Genomic DNA, 15,622 nt, shown 5'->3' with positions numbered 1-15,622 from the left:
TAGGTGCTCCTATGTTTGACGCATAAATACTTACAAATGTTATATACTCTTATTGGATTGACCCTTTTATCCATATGTAATGTCCTTCTTTGTCTCTTGTTACAGTCTTTGTTTTAAAGTCTATTTTTTCTGATATAATTATAGATAGCTACCCCAGCTTTCTTTTGGTTTCCATTTGCATGGAATATCTTTTTCCATCCCTTCAATTTCAGTCTGTGTGTGTCTTTAGCTCTGAAGTGAGTTTCTTATAGGCCACATATAGATGGGTCTTCTTTTTTAATCCGTTCAGCCACCCTATGTCTTTTGATTGAAGCCTTTAGTCCATTTACATTTAAAATAATTATTGATAATTATGTATTTATTGCCATCTTGTTAATTGTTTCCTGGCAATTTTGTGATTTCTCTGTTCTTTTCTTCTCTTGCTCTCTTCCTTAGTGGCTTAATGACTTTCTTTAGTTGTATGTTTAGATTCCTTTCAGGTTATCTTTTGTGCATCTACTCTAGGTTTTTGCTTGGTGGTTACCATGAAGCTCACATATAACAACTTATATTTTAACAGTCTATTTTAAGTTGATAACAACTTAAGTTTGAATGCATTCTATAGGTCAACGTTTTTACTCCTCCCTCCTCACATTTTATGTTTTTGATGACATATTTTACATGTTTTTATGTTGTATATCCCTTAACTAATTATTTTAATTATAAGTCTTTTTACGAGTTTTGTCTTTTAACCTTCATACAGCTTTATAATTCATTAATCCACTACCTTTACTATATACACTTACCTTTACTGGTGAGATTTACACTTTCATGTGTTTTCTTGTTACTAATTAGCGCCCTTTCTTTTCAGCTTAAAGAAGTTCTTTTAACAATTCTTGTAAGGCTGAGTTAGTGGTGATGAACTCCTTAAACGTTTAGTCATCTGGAAAACTCTTATCTCTCCTTCAGTTCTGAATATAACTGGGTGAAGTATTTGCGGGGTGAAGTATTCTTGGTTGGAAAGATTTTTCTTTCAGCACTTTGAATATATTGTGCCACTCCCTTCTGAGCTGTAACATATCTGCTAAAAAATCTGATGATAGTCTTATGGAAGTTCTTTTGTATGTAACAAGTTGTATTTCTCTTGGTGATTTTAAGATTCCCTTGTTATCTTTAACTTTGACATTTTAATTTTAATATTTCTTGGTATGGATCTCTTTAGGTTGATCTGCTTTGGAGCTCTCTGGGCTTCCTGTATCTGGATGTCTGTTTCTTTCCCCAGGTTAGGAAAAGCTTTCAGATATTATTTCTACAAATGTTTTCTGCCCCTTTTTCTCTTCTCCTTCTGGAGTTCCTATAAGGTGAATGTTATTCCATTTGATGTGCCATAAGTCCCTTAAGCTATATTAATTATTTTCATTCTTTTTTCTTCCTTATTCTCTGATTGGATGAGTTCCTCTGACCTGTCTTTGAGTTCACCTATTCTTTCTTGTGCTTCATCTTCTGTATTTCTAAGTTCAGTTATTGCGTTCTCCAGTTCGGTGACTTCTATTTGGAACTTTCTTATATCTTCTATTCCTTGGTTGAAGTTCTCACTGTTTTCATCCATTTTCCTTCTGAGTTCAGTGAGCACTTTTATGACCATAACTTTGAACTCTTTATCAAGTAAATTACTTATGTTCATTTCATTAAGATTTTTTCCTGAGGTTTTATCTTGTTCTTTTTTTGGAGTATAGTCCTCTCTTTCTTCATTTTGCTTGACTCTCTGTGTTGTTTTCTATGCATTAAGTGAAATAGTCACATCTCCCAGTCTTGAAGAGCTGTGTGACAGATGAACCTTGTCATTTAACGCTGTCTACTCTTGGTTGCCTCTCAAACCTTTGTGATTGTCTAAGCAGTTTATTTTTAATAGACTTGGCACACCCTCCCAGCAGTTGAGGGTGTGCCAAGACCAGTGAGCATCCCAAACTGGAGGATCTCAGTCAGCACCTAGATTCAGGTTGATAGGAAACCAGACAATTTGGTAACAGCTTTTAAAGAATACAAATATATTCAGTCCTGTGAGATTGCAAGTGTAAGCCTTGCTGGGCCCCAGAAGCAAGCAATCTGAAGATATTCCCTGGGGAGCAGTCACAAGAAAACAGGGCTTCAGATAAGTGTACAAGCTCCATTCTGGGAGATACCAGTGAACTGTAGTAAGGCAGAGTGAGGGTGGAAAGATGGTACCCCCAGCCTACCTTCCTTGAGAGCACATCCGTAGCCTCTAGATGTGTGCTGAACCTGAAGCCTGCTCTTAAGTCTTGTCCCTACTAGCAAATAGGCCTTTTTCATGTAAAGGCTGGGACTGTGTCTCAGTCTGATGTGTAGTGGTACATCCTGGGGGTGGTATCCTGCCAAGAACTGTCTCTCCAATTGTTACAGTCCCATGGGATGCAGAAAAGAGATCCCTCCTGGCCTCCAGAGCCAGGTGATCAAGGAGCATCCCCTGAGTGGAGGCCACAAAAGTGGGATCTCCCGTCTTGGAGATTCTGGCTCTCTGGAGCACATCAGAAGGAAAGTGTGAAGATGATGCTTACTGGATGGAGTGAGGCGCTGGGAAGAGTGCAAAGATGACACCATCTGAATAAAGGGGAAAAGGGAAAAGAAAAAAAGAAAAAGAAGAAGAAGAAAAAAATATATATATATAGCAAGACAGAGGAAGAGCAGAGAAGAAGGAGCCAGCTGGCTGGAGCACAAAGTTGTCACCTGCAGGAAAGGAAAAAGGGGGAAAAAGATGGCACCTTTCAGCTTTATCAAGGCAGAGAGAGAGCAGGAAGATGGCACCCGCCAGCCTCTGTCCCTGGGGAGTATTCCAGGCAGGCCCCTGTTCCTCAGATTAATGCTTTAAAATTGGGAAGTGAGTCTCTTTCACAAAAAGTCAGAGTGCTTTTCAAAGGGCTGCTTCTGCACTTGGCCCTGGGGCAGGTGAGTCTGTGCACAGGCCCTTTAAGAGCTGTTCCTCAGTCCACCACAGCCCTGTGGGTCTCATGGGATGTGCCTTGTTGGTCTTCAAAGTCAGATGTTTTGGGAGTCTATCTCTCAGGTGCCAGCCTTAAAATTGGAGTGCCCAATGTGGGGTCCAAACCCTTCACCTCTCAGGGAGAAGCTCCAGGTTTTGAGCTCCTTCCTGATTGTGTGTCTCCACACCAGGGATGGGATTTATGGAAAAATTGTGTCTCAGCCTTTCCTACCTGTTTTGATGTGGTTTCCCTCTGGTTTTCCTGATGTGAAGGGGTTGCTCCACCATCTTTTAGTTTTTTTCAGAGGAAATTTTTCCATATGTAGCTGTAGATTTGGTGTGTTTGTGGGAGGAGGTGGGTTCAGGATATTCCCATGTTGCCACCTTGAACTGGAACCTATTTACTATGTTTTAAATTTTGGTTTTCAATCGTTCGGTTTGTTACTAGTATATGGAAATATGATCCATGTTGTGTATTAATGTTTACATTAATGTAAACAATGTAAACAATGTACAATGTACATTGTTTACATGTAAACAATGTAATGTAAACAATGTTTACAATGTTGTGTATAGATCTTATATTCTGAGATCCTGCTAAAGCAATTTATTATAATTTATTACGAGTTTTCTTATACATTCCTTGGAATTTTCTATGTAGACCATTATGTCATCTGTAAATAATGACAATTATATTTCTTCTTTTCTAATATGTATGCCTCTTTTTTCCTTTTCTTGCTGTACTACACTAACTAGAATCTAAAGTACTACATTGAAAACTAAGAGATGAGAGTGGACATTCTACCCTTGTTTTTGAACTCAGGGAAAAACATTCATTCTTTCACCATTTCATGTGATGTTAGAAGTAGGTTTTTGGTAGATGTTCTTTATTAGGTTGAGGTAGTGACCTTCTATTCCTAGTTTTCTGAGCATTTTTAATATGAATAGGTGTTGAATTTCGTTAAATGCCTTTTCTATATTAATTGGTGTGACAGTATGTGTTCCTTTAGACTCAATATGGTAGATTACATTGATGATTTTTTACCATTGAACCAGGCTTGCATCCCTGGAATAAATTCCACTTGGTCATAGTCTGTTATTCATGTGGATTCTGATGGTAGGTATTCTTGTGGATTTCTTCTAGTAGGGTAAATTACGGTTCCCCAAAAAGGTCCGTGTTTAACCCCTCCTATGACAATATGTGAATGTCACCTTGTATGGAAAAAAGGACTTTGCAGCTGTGACCAAGTAAAAAATCTTGAGATGAAGAGATTATCATAAATTTTCTGGGTGGGCTATATATAAACACAAAGATTTGTATAGGAGGGACATAGGAAGAGTCAGAGTTGGAGAGACCATGTGATGAGGGAAGCAGAGAAAAAAGTGATGCACTTTGAAGATGGAAGAAGGGACTAATTCCAAGGAATGCAGGCAGCCTCTAGAAGACAGAAAGGGAAAGGAAACAGATTCTCCTGTAGGGCTTCAAAAGGAACAAGCCCTGAGACACCTTGACTAATAGACTACTGAGCTGCAAAAACTTTCTTTCACAAAGGGTCAAGGAGGGCTGGGAGCACATATGTGCTGCCCACCTGGACAGAGGAGGACCTGTGAGGCTGACCTACAGATTAGTGGAGGTGGAGAGACATGAGCCCCTTTCTTCTCCAAGCTCTTTGCAGGGTCCAGCAGAGAGCCATGCCACCTGCGGAAGCCTGCGGCCCCAGTTTTGCATGCTGATGGTGTAGGGGTCATGTTCAGGGAGTCCCTGTTGTCCTAACCCCTGCCTGGGTCCTGGGGAAGGAATCAGAACTCAGAACCTGGAGAAGAGCCTTTGGCCAGCAGGGAAGGGGCGTGAGGCCCGGGGCAGGTCTACAAAAGATCAGAGCATCTGAGTGCTTTAGGAGGAAGGGGCTTCAGAGGTGGGCCAGCACAGGCTGTGACGGAAGCTAAGCAGACTGGGAGGGGGGGCAGTTCGGGGAGATAGCAGGGGTCTGCTCCCTGCCCTCATTGTTTGCTCGTCTCACCCTTATGAGCGGGTCATTTCCCCTGCTCTGATGATTCAAAGTCTCTGCCGGCACCCACAGGACAGTGACTGAGGCATCCACACTCCTCAGCATGGATCCCAGCTCCCACCCAGATCTGGGGCCGCAGACACCTCTCCCCCACCCCTGCTGCCCCTGTGAGCAAGCTGTTCTTGTGAAACACGGTCATAGTTTGTCAGGAGGAACTGTTTTCTATGGGAATACAAATCAGTGTTGATACCAATACACACACATGTCCAGCCATGGGTGGAAAGGGAAGGGACAGTAGTTCTGGGGTGTCTTTGCACACCCCTAGGCCCCGAAGGCCAGTCCCCACAGCCACAGCCAGATGGGTCCTCCTCCCTCAGTTGAAAGAGATGCTGCTGCACAGAAATCCCACAAGTTCCACAAAGGGGCCCAACTGTCGTTTCCCTTAGACTCACCTGTAACAGGTGCCCCATGAATTTCCCCGCGCCCATTCCCCTTGTTGCATCCTCACTGGGATTAAGAGGTAGCTGCCTCAACCACTCTCCACATTGCAATAATCCCAGTGGGACTAGAGAACGCTCCCGCTATGATGAGGCAGACAGTCCTGTCCCCATGGCCAAGACTTTTCCTCTCTGGTCAGGCCACCCACACAGGAAACCCTGGATGAGCGGAGGGTCACCCCAGCGCCATCGCCTGGCCACTTCAGGGAAGCAGAGAGCAGCTCCATAAAGACAAGGGCCGTCTCCAGGCTCCGTCCTAGAAACTGGTTAGTGTCCAGAGGGCTGAGAGGCACAAAAGCAGCTCTCCCTCCCCAGACGGTTCAGGGATGCAGAAGATGCTACAGATGCCCCAGAAGGCCCCTAGCCAAGCAGGCTTTAGAGAAGCGGATGATGAGGGGGTCCCTGGGGAAAGTGAGAGCTATGCGTTCCCAGGGGCAGCCTGAGGAGTCCTTGTCTATGTGGAGGAAAGGTTTGGCCACCTGTAGATCCATAGCTCCTGTGACCTCCCTCACCCTTCCTCTCAGGATCGCTCTCTGTGGAGCAGCACCACACGAAGAAGATGATGGTGGCCTGAGAGCATTTCCCACCAAAACTATCTTTATTCACAATTTTCATACATCACTCCAAAGGTCCTGCCCACACCCACCTCCCCCACCTCCCTAACCCCCCACATCCTCCAGGATCAGCACTGGGGTGAGGAGGAGCCCCTAGGCTCCCCTGGGGGCCGCCCTGGGGGGCTCGCCCTGGAGGGCCGGCCCGGCTGTTCCCTACTGGCTGCAGTGCTTCCTCTTCTTCCTCCTCCTCTTCCCTGTGACAAACGGGTCACGCTTTCTCTTTCTCGGCTGTGAGGGGCGAGCCAGCCCCAGAGCCAAGGCTGGCCTCGCAGAGACCCCGTGGCCAGCCCCGGGGATGGGCAGCTTCTCAGCAGCGGCTGGGCGCCCACACAGAGCCCGCTTCCTCGACTTGGGAGCGGCTGGTGGATCTGGGCTGGGGCCTCTTGTCTGAGGGGAGGGGGCCTGGGGAGCACTCTGGGCCCCCCAACCTCCAGGGGAGGCCAGGCCTGAGGCAGGGGCAGGACTCTGGGACAGCCCGCAAGGCGGCAGGCTCTGCGGAGAGGCCAAGAGGGAGGCCAGGCTGGGGAGCTCCTCCTCGTCCTCACTGGACGCGTCCCTGGGCCCTCGGGCCTCCGGAACAGGAGACGCCTCTCTGAGAACAGACGCATCCCTGGGTCCCAGTAGAGGGCCAGTGCGCCTTTGACCCTGGGGAGGGGAGGGCCGTCCGGCCCGGAATGGAGAGACCTCCTGACGTCCTCGACAGGGACCAAAGACTCTGAGCACGAACGGGCCAGTGTCTGCTCGGATGGGCCTATGAAGAGCCTCAACATCAATCTCTGGTGGGCAGGCTTCATCACTGACCCCTCGATGGCGGTCTTGGTCGTGCCTCTGGGCACCTTGGCCGGCGTGGGACTCAGATGGACTTGAGCCCATTCCGGGTGCACTGTGGCTCGGGGCTGCCGGCCCACCTTCCTCCTCTTTCAAGGCCAGGAGTTGTTTCTGCACCAGCTGGTAGGAGGGAGGAGGACAGTGACGGCTCCACGCGCACGTGTGAGAGGAGGAGCACTGGGCAGTGGGACAATGGCCCTGGGGGGGAGGAGGGGACGGGTGACCCCAGGACTAGACTCCAAATACAGACACGATGGCATTCCTGCCATCCTCCTGCACCTTATTCCCAGCTGTGTGTCCTTCCCTCCGCTCCCGGCTCCCCATCCTCTCCTTCCTATCACCCTGAGCTGCACACACCCCAGAGAGGGCCCTTCCCCATGCCAGGCCGCCGAGGCAGGGAAGGGATGGACAGAGCCATGTGGGCCTCCTGCTCTGGGGCCCTACCTCTCCCCTGCTCACTGGGGTCCCTCGTGCCCTGGTCTTCCTAGGTGTCCCTTGTCTCCCCTGTTCTACCTGCGATCCCTCCCTCCTCTGGCTCCCCTGGGCAACCTGGTTTCCCCTGTCCCCTGGATCACCTGGTGTCCCCCCTCCCCTGGTGTCCCCTGGCTCCCTAAGTGTCCCTCTCCCTCCCCTGGCTCACTTCTTCAGGGGTGAGTCCTTCCTCCTGCTTAAGCTCCTCAGCAAGGGCCAAGAGATCCAGCTGCGGGTCTGGGGAAAACAATTCTGCCGGGAATCGAGGATGAATGACTGCCTCCACCTCGGACAGAAAGAAGAGGCTGTGAGCATCCTTGGCCAGGAGTGGCCTGTGACACAAGAAGACCAGGAGGGAAAGTGAAAAGCAGAGACCCACCCCCACTCTCCTCCACAAGGCGGGGATGGTCAGCACACACACACACACACACACATGCACATACACAGTCACACACAAAAGAGCACATATACAGATGCACATACACAGACACACAAAAGCATACACACAGACACAAACATATACACACATACATCTGCGTAAACCTCCCCTAACACCAGGCTCAGGAACAAGGAGCTGAGCTTAAGTCCCATCGGCCTGAGCAGAACCCAGATCTTAGGTGCTGAGAGTTCCATGCCCTGGCATCTTGTAGACCCCAGGCTCCAGGCCCAGCCTACCTTGGTGACAGAGTGTTCCCGGGAACGCAGCTCGTCAGTGTAGCTCAAGAGACGCGGGTCCAAGTAGGTGTCGTCCTCTTCCTGCTTCAGCTCATTTCCGTCCTTTCCACATTCTGCATGTGACTTGCCCATGGCTGAGTGGACGTGTCCCACCAGCGCCTCCATCCTGTCCACATACTCCCTCACAGTCTCAGGGGGAATCTCCTTGGGCGCCTTGGGCTCCGGGGGCCACTGGGATCTGTGTGGCTTCGGGTGCGAGGGCTGGGCCCTGGGGCCGGACATCCTGGGAGCACAGGCTGAGGCAGAGCAGAAGGAAGGGAAGGAAGGTGAGGGACTCCCGGTCCACCTCCTGACCACCGAGCGCACGTTGGTGAGGGCATTGTCTGGGGGACACTGATGTGGGTGTGGGAGGGGTCAGGACCATCTGAAGCCTCATGCACAGTTGGAGAGGGGAGGTAAGGGGGTCATCTAAGAGAGTCACAAGTAAGGAAGTGGGGAACCTCCAATTTTCTAGGGGTCTCCCCATCAAGCCCACTTCTTAGGCAGACTTCGTGTGGGGTCCTTTGACAGGGAGGTGTGAGAGGAGTTACAAAACTGACCAAGTCAATACCCCGTAGTGACAAGGGGCAGCTGAGACCCCACCCCCCACCCCCCGCCTCGGTGGCTGTTTTGGTTGAAAGACCAATGCCCCTGTCTTGAAAGAAAAGGATCCACCTGGGGGCGGTGGCCAACCCTACGCCCCTGTTACCTGTGCCTTCAGCTCCAGTGGGAAGCTGGGTGACTGGCTGAAGGCCCACTTTCGGGGCTGGGGGCCCCCGAGGATCCAGCTTCGGTGGGGCTGGAGGAGGCAGGTCCTGCGCGCACTGCATCCACTGCAAATGCTGAATGTGCATCTCCTCCTTGGCCGCAAATTCCATGAACCTGGGGGGTGACGGAGGCACAGGCCACTCTGAGAAAAAGGCCTGGGTTCTGGAGCCCAACAAAGGCAGCCAAGAATGAGGCATTGGGAGAGGATGTGCCTTGGGGCCGTCAAGGCCCTGTGAGGTGCTGTCCACAGCAGAGAGCTGCTCCTGGAAGTGATAACAAGATCTGGGACCCTTCCTGCCTCACCAGCACTGGAGGGCATTCAACAGCATAGACCCAGGTCGCTGAATTGAACCAGGTCAACGGGACACATGGCTGACCCAGGGGGCACCCTCCTCATGCCCCCGTCCCCATCCAGAACCACATGAAGGGCTGACAGCCAGAGGCTGGAACAGGCATGTGTTCCCCACAGGGGTCCTTGCCCGAATCCAGGACCCTGGGCTAAGACTGAGCCTCCTGGAACATAGACCTGGAGACAGGACCCAGGAGAGGCTGGACGATGTGGATGCTGAGCTTAGAGGAGAGGCCTTCCCCTCCTCTGAGAGGCGCTCGTTTGTTTGCTTTTGTTTCTTAAACCAAGGGGATTACCATGGAGCAAACACTGGAAGGGCCGGAGACCCCTGGGCTGATGGCAGCTGGCTTCCCCAGCCTCTTGAGGGAAGCCAGGGTACCCACTCAGGCCACTGTTTGTAAGGAGAGGAGGTCCCAAGTTTATGTTAGTGGCCGCCAGCCACCCACCACTAAGGAAGCAGCAGGCTGGCGGGTGGAGCTCTTTCCCCGGCCCAGCCCATATGGCCGGAGTTGGACCCCTACTGGACTCACAGCTTCACCCTGCCCCGTCCTGAGACCTTCACGTCAAGGCAAGGGTAGGTCAAAATCAGGGGAAAGCAGAGCTCCTGGTGGAGGAAGGACAGAAGTCTCAAACTCTCAAGGTGAGGGAGGGGTTTCTGGGGGACAGTAGGGCCCCTGGGCTGCGGGGCGCCTGTGCTGGGTGACAGCCCTTCTCCTCTGTCCTCTCTGATGAGCACCCCCACGGCCAGACCCTGCCCTCACCCACTCGCCTCACCCTCCACGCAGCCCCTGGGCCCAGGACGCTGACTCACTTTTCCGCCCTCTCGTAGTAGATCATCCGGTCAAGGTTGCTTCTGCACCGCCATTCCTGCATGGCCCTCCACAGTCCCTCCTCCTGCGTCATGGTGGGATTCAGGCGGGCCAGGGATCGAAGCACTGGGCTGTAAGCACTCGGGGTCAGTCTCCGGGCCCAGCCCAGCCCCCACCTGCCTGACCCCACCCGCCCATGTGGACCACACATCACTCAACCCAGAATGACTGAGCAAGAGGAGGGTGAGAGGCGGGCGTCTGGGAGGGCAAAGACAAGCCTTCCCGGCCACTGCTGTCACCGCCTCACACTCACTCAAGGACGACCATCCACTCCCAGGCTAGAGCTGGGACATTGTGCCTTGGGGAGCTCTTTTCCTCCTCAAGGCTGCATTTTCATCATAAAAATCACTATCATCAATGAGGCGTGGCATGTGCCAAGCAATCTGCTAACACTTCATAGATTAGCCCAAGGCGTCTTCTGCACAGTCCTCTGAGTGAAGTGTAATTGTCCCCTTTTTACGAGGGACCGGAGGTTTAGGATGGAAATGCCTGCCAGGCTCACAACTCTAGTGGGAGAGAGCCCACGCCCTTAGGAGAGCTCTACCATCACCCTGTTCCTAGTGGAATTCTCCACAACGAAGTGGAGGCATGCATAAAGCGCTCTCCTGGGCCCCGCGCTCCTCCTCCTCCTCTGAAGTGACCTCCCCTGGCCATGTACGCTCACGTCCTGTATGAAGGACGCGGCACCACAGGAGAGTGCGGCATCCACTCCTTGGCTCCTCACCTTACACCACGACCCTCTCTGACTGCAAGTCTTCAGTCCGTATTACCATGAGAATCATGGAAGAGCAAGCTGACCAGACTCACAGGGTGGTGGGGCCAGTTGAGATAGGGCACATTTCAGTCCTGATGTCACGGACTGGCAGGCCCACCCATGTGACCGACAATGTGCCTTCTCATAGCATGGACATCGCCCTCACACCTTCCTTCCAGTATCCCTAGAAACCTAACGTGCGAGTCCATCCCCAGTTCCTCTTTATCTAAAAGCTCCCATAAGCTCAGGACCCTCTGAGCGTTCACTCACATGAGAAAGCAGGAAAAAGCTTCTGCATCAGGACTCAGGCGAAAGTGTCTCCGGGCCAGGGGCTTGAAGCGCTGCCAACGTCGGAAGTTACTGTACTCTCTCTGGGTGTTAGAGGAGCCATCCTGCGAGGCGTTGGACTGGTTGGTGGCCAGGCGGCCCTCCCTGGAAGTGCCATGTGGCCCTGGCCCAGAGTTCACTGGGCGAATGATAGGGGCCAGCTGGGCAGCTGGTGGTGGAGCTTGAGGAGGAAAGCCTGGGGTCCAGCCTCCCTTGCCAGCCTGACTAACTCCAACAGCTGAAGCAGTCACAGCGGTCCCCATCACAGGGGTTGCTATGAATACGGGTGCAGGACATGCAGCGCTCCTGCTGAGGGCCGCTGGAGCGCTCCAGTTGAGGGGGGCCTGAGTAACGACAAAGGTCTGAGTCTGGGGGGCCTCCACTGTCCTCCCTTGTGACCTGACTTGGACAGTGAGGTTGCAAGCCCCAGGGGCACTGGGGCCACGGCCACCATTAGCCACCATAGGCGTCCTGGGGAAAGCTGGCAGCAGCAGGCTGCTGCCAGGAGGGAATGCTGGGGTGATGGGACGTGGCAGGTGCTGTTGCCAGGGTGGCCGGTGCTGGGCGCCAGGAATGGGTGGAGGGAAGGGCACTGCCGTGAAAGTAGACAAGGCGGCACCGGGGTTCATGGTCACATCTGTTCCCAGCACTGGAGATGCTGTTGAGGCAAAGGAAAGGAGTGAATGGAGGAGGAGAATGGGCAAGTGGGACTGAGGCTTTCTGTGGCATCAGAGTGTAAATCTCCACAGGTGAGGGACACTTGGACAAGGGAAACTGTGCAACGTGCAAATGTCTTCAAGTGATTTTCATGCCCTGACCTCCAGTTGAGAATTATTCCACTGGTGACCTCGCGCCCATCCACCAAGGTCCCTGACCCCTGTCTGCCGAGAAGAAATCGCCTCAGCAAGCACTGACTTGGAGAGCCTCCCTAAGGCACCCCCTGACACCTAAGCCTCACAGGCTGTCTCCCAAGATCTGGAACTGTGTGGACATCCGCTCTGTGAGAAATGCCCCTCAGCCGGCGTACTAGCAGGTAGGGACCTTCTCCAAGGTAAGTTCTAGGCACCCAAAGGCCCTTTGTGGACAGGTATTGTGTAAAATATTAGGGCCCCACCTCCTCCTCAGTCCTCCTTTTCCTGATGCTCAGTAGAAATCCCCTCTTTCTTTCCTAGCCTCACAAAACAAAACAAAATGCTGGAAAATCTCTCTCTAATGGAATCCTGATACAAACCCATAACACTGGCCCAGAATGCACCTGCATCTCAGAACAACCCACAGCAGACACGTAACATGGGCCAGGTCCTGCCACCCCCTCCCCAGTGCCCAGAGTCACTGTCATCACTCAGGAGTTCTGTTCCTAGGAGGCGGGGGTGGGGGGAGTGGTGTGTGAGAAGTAGGCGCGTGTCCCTTAGATTCTGTCATTTCACAGCCAGTGATGGCTGCAGAGGATTAAACAAGGGCCAGGGAATTGTCATGTTACATTGGTCATGGGAGTACAGACCGCCTGTGGTCCTTCCCCCTCCAGCTCCCAATAACGGAAAGACAATCTGAGAAGCAGGCAGAAGCCAGTTGCCATGGCGATCAAGTTGTCTGGATCACATCCCTGTTCAGGAGAACAAGGTACACACCACGGAGCACCTAATTAACCAGAACAGGTGTCATAGGACGTTTAATAATAACACAGAATATCGTCTTCCTGCCCCTGGGCTACACTCCTTCCCCCTTTAAAAGAGGAAACAGCCTTCACAGACATTCCACCCGAAACAACCCCACTCCACATCTGTCCCCTGTCCATGAAGGAGTGACAGGAAATATGAACAAACTCTTCCTCTCAAGGCAGCCTGAGGGTCCACCATGAGATACTGGACGAGATGAAGTAGGTCTGAAGTACTGCGATTCCACAAAAGGAAGAACAATTCAGAGCAATTCAGGAACCTGAGCCCTCTCTTGGCTGAAGTTACATGGTTGCCCATCCCCTGTTGAATCCAAAGCAACAGTTGTCTGAACTGAGAAGTGAGCTCTAGGCTGGGAGGAGTGGACAAGGTGTGGGCTGCGGCAGTTAGAGTAACCTCCTGCCTAGCTCTCGGAGAGGGCACTTCACTGCAGGTGTGGCCACACACAGCCCCACTGAATAGTTTTCTCACCAAGACCATCTCTCCCCACGGCCCCCTTAGATACAGTATGCTCCTGTTCAAATCCCTTAGAAAGATATGGTGAGGCAAGCTTCAGGTGCCTCAGGAACACAAGACACGTCTAGGCTTTCCTCATGACCCTCCCTGTGTCACCACCAGGACATCACACACATCCTTACACACACGTTTCAAAGTGGCTTGTCTCCCTTCTAGAAAGAATCAACCTGCCTGCTGCCATCCTTTCTCCATAGCCAGGGCAATTCCTCTTGATCCGCCTCCAATGACCCCTCCTCCCCAGTGCAGTCTCAGGTTTCTTCAGGCTCCCCAGTCTCCCCAGGTGAAATGTCCTCGTGTGTCCAGTGCTCTCTTCTCCCTCTACTTCAGTCCAACTGTGTGCCCACCGTGAAGTGTCACGTGTGAACCCGAAGGATGTGAGGGATGGCAGGGTCTCTGAGAACACACCCCCAGCCTATAGGCTTACCTCCTTCTGAAGCCATCCTGCAGGCTTGGGCACGGACTACTGCTGCCTGGTAGCCTCAATGAGAAAAGTCAAGACCAGGACCCAGAGAGTGACCTGCTTCACTTCGCAGACGCTCAGGATCCAACTGAAGGAGGGGCAGGTTTGAATCATAATAGTAGAATGTGGCTGAAACATTCTGCAGTGGGGGAGGGGCAGAGGGCACGTGGGTCTGGGTAGGGTGGGGGTGGGGAGACATTCCACGAGGGCTCTGGCAGGTAGGCAAGAACCGGAAGTTCCTTCCACCTCACACAGTGGCAACACAATTGGCATGTGCCTCTTTACGCAGTTTATAGACTGTTGTTTTGATTCACGGCACCGAGGTTGGACTTGACGGTCCCTTCCTTTCACTTCTTTTTCCATCAACCTAGTTTTGTGTCCCTCAACACACTCTGCTTCCTACCTGGCTCTTGACTTACTTCAACAGAGACTAGACTTTCTGAACAAAATTCAGAACTGTTAATCTGATAAACACTTGGGTATTTATGGCCACATGGAACTGAGTATTTGAAACTAGGATTGTCTCAGCAGATCCAGTGTCTTTGACTGCTGTATGTACATCACTCCTAAGGGAGTGGTCCTTGTGCTCCAACCAACATCCAGCAGGACCAGCCTTACTAATGATCCTTTGTGCTGGAAAGCCCCCGTCCATCAAAAAACCGTCATGCAGCCCCCATGTCCAAGACCAGAATTCACTAAATGTCTTTCTCATAGTATTCCATGGTTGTAAAAGATTGAGTTTTTTACCTTTTAAATGATTTTAGTATAATATTTTAAGCGAGCAACACCTTCTCATGGTTCAAAATTAAATTGTGCAAAATGGAATATGCAGTGGCGAGTCCTCCTCCCACCTCTTTCCCGGGGGAAAGCAGTGTTACCTGTTTCATTAAAATCTTTCCAGGGATACGCCATGCAACTAAAAACGAAGGCAATCTGTTTTCATTTTTAAAAATGCCTTCTTTTTTTTTTCTAGTTGAAAATTCATATATGTTCTAATATATCTGAGGATATTTCCAATGATTGTATGGGTATCGTGGCTCCTCTGTTTCTGCACTAGATTCCTAGAACAAGAATTTCTACAGTCTCTTACATTTCAAAGTACCTGAAAGAATAGGTTGGCTCGATCTAGCAAAGAAAAATAACAAATGCCTAACTGAATTTGATTTTTGAATTTCACATAAACAATGAATTCGTTTTTAGTATAACAGTGTCCCATGCAAATTTTGTACATACTTTTACTGCAAATTCTTTCCCTCTTTATCTGAAATTTACATTTAACTCGAAATCTGTATTTTATCTGGCAACACTACCAAGAAAGTATAAACATACCAAGCTATTATTAGTTACTCATCTTTATGAGAAAGAGAACTTGGAGTAAAGAGACTCAAGTGTGCATATTGGCTCCAGCAGAAAACACAATTGTAAACATACATAAAATCTGCAGGCTCTTTGGATGAAATGGATTTGGAAGAGCCATCATATAAGCACTGAACATCTTGGCTTAGTAGGGGTAAGGACAGAAGTAAGGAACAAGAAGGCAGAAAATCTTTTTCTCTTTCCTTATGGTAAAGGGACTAAACATCCTAGAGCCCTGGTTTTTCTAGGTGTTAAAAATCCACTACCCATGAAATGGATGTGCACCTTGACACAATGCCAAGAGTTTATCTACCAGTTACCAATCCCCATTCAGACAAACCCACTTCCATCTAAATCCTAGCCTGCAAGCCCTGCTTACAAGTTTGTTAATTTCCTGTCTGCATTTCTTACCCTTGCTCTTTAGAATCTAGGCCTCATCA

The 15,622-nt window shown here is 50.5% G+C and overlaps 1 protein-coding gene across 1 annotated transcript; it reads right to left on the bottom strand.

Annotated features, from left to right (window-relative positions):
• Window positions 1-6,177: 6,177 nt before the first annotated feature.
• LOC309653684 (NUT family member 2G-like) lies at window positions 6,178-14,738 on the bottom strand (the record flags this gene model as incomplete). The annotated part of the gene is made up of 7 exons (XM_082478522.1): window positions 6,178-7,045; window positions 7,566-7,799; window positions 8,225-8,367; window positions 8,820-8,992; window positions 10,039-10,167; window positions 11,121-11,835; window positions 14,705-14,738. 7 exons carry the CDS (start codon window positions 14,736-14,738, stop codon window positions 6,251-6,253), a joined length of 2,223 nt encoding a protein of 740 aa, XP_082334648.1. The 3' UTR covers window positions 6,178-6,250.
• Window positions 14,739-15,622: the final 884 nt, after the last annotated feature.

Source organism: Balaenoptera physalus (assembly GCF_965194825.1).
Source record: "Balaenoptera physalus genome assembly, contig: HAP1_SCAFFOLD_884, whole genome shotgun sequence".
In the NCBI taxonomy this organism is placed as follows: Eukaryota; Metazoa; Chordata; class Mammalia; order Artiodactyla; family Balaenopteridae; genus Balaenoptera; species Balaenoptera physalus.
Note: the sequence above shows the minus strand (reverse complement) of the source record. Positions and strands in the feature narration are given on the sequence as shown.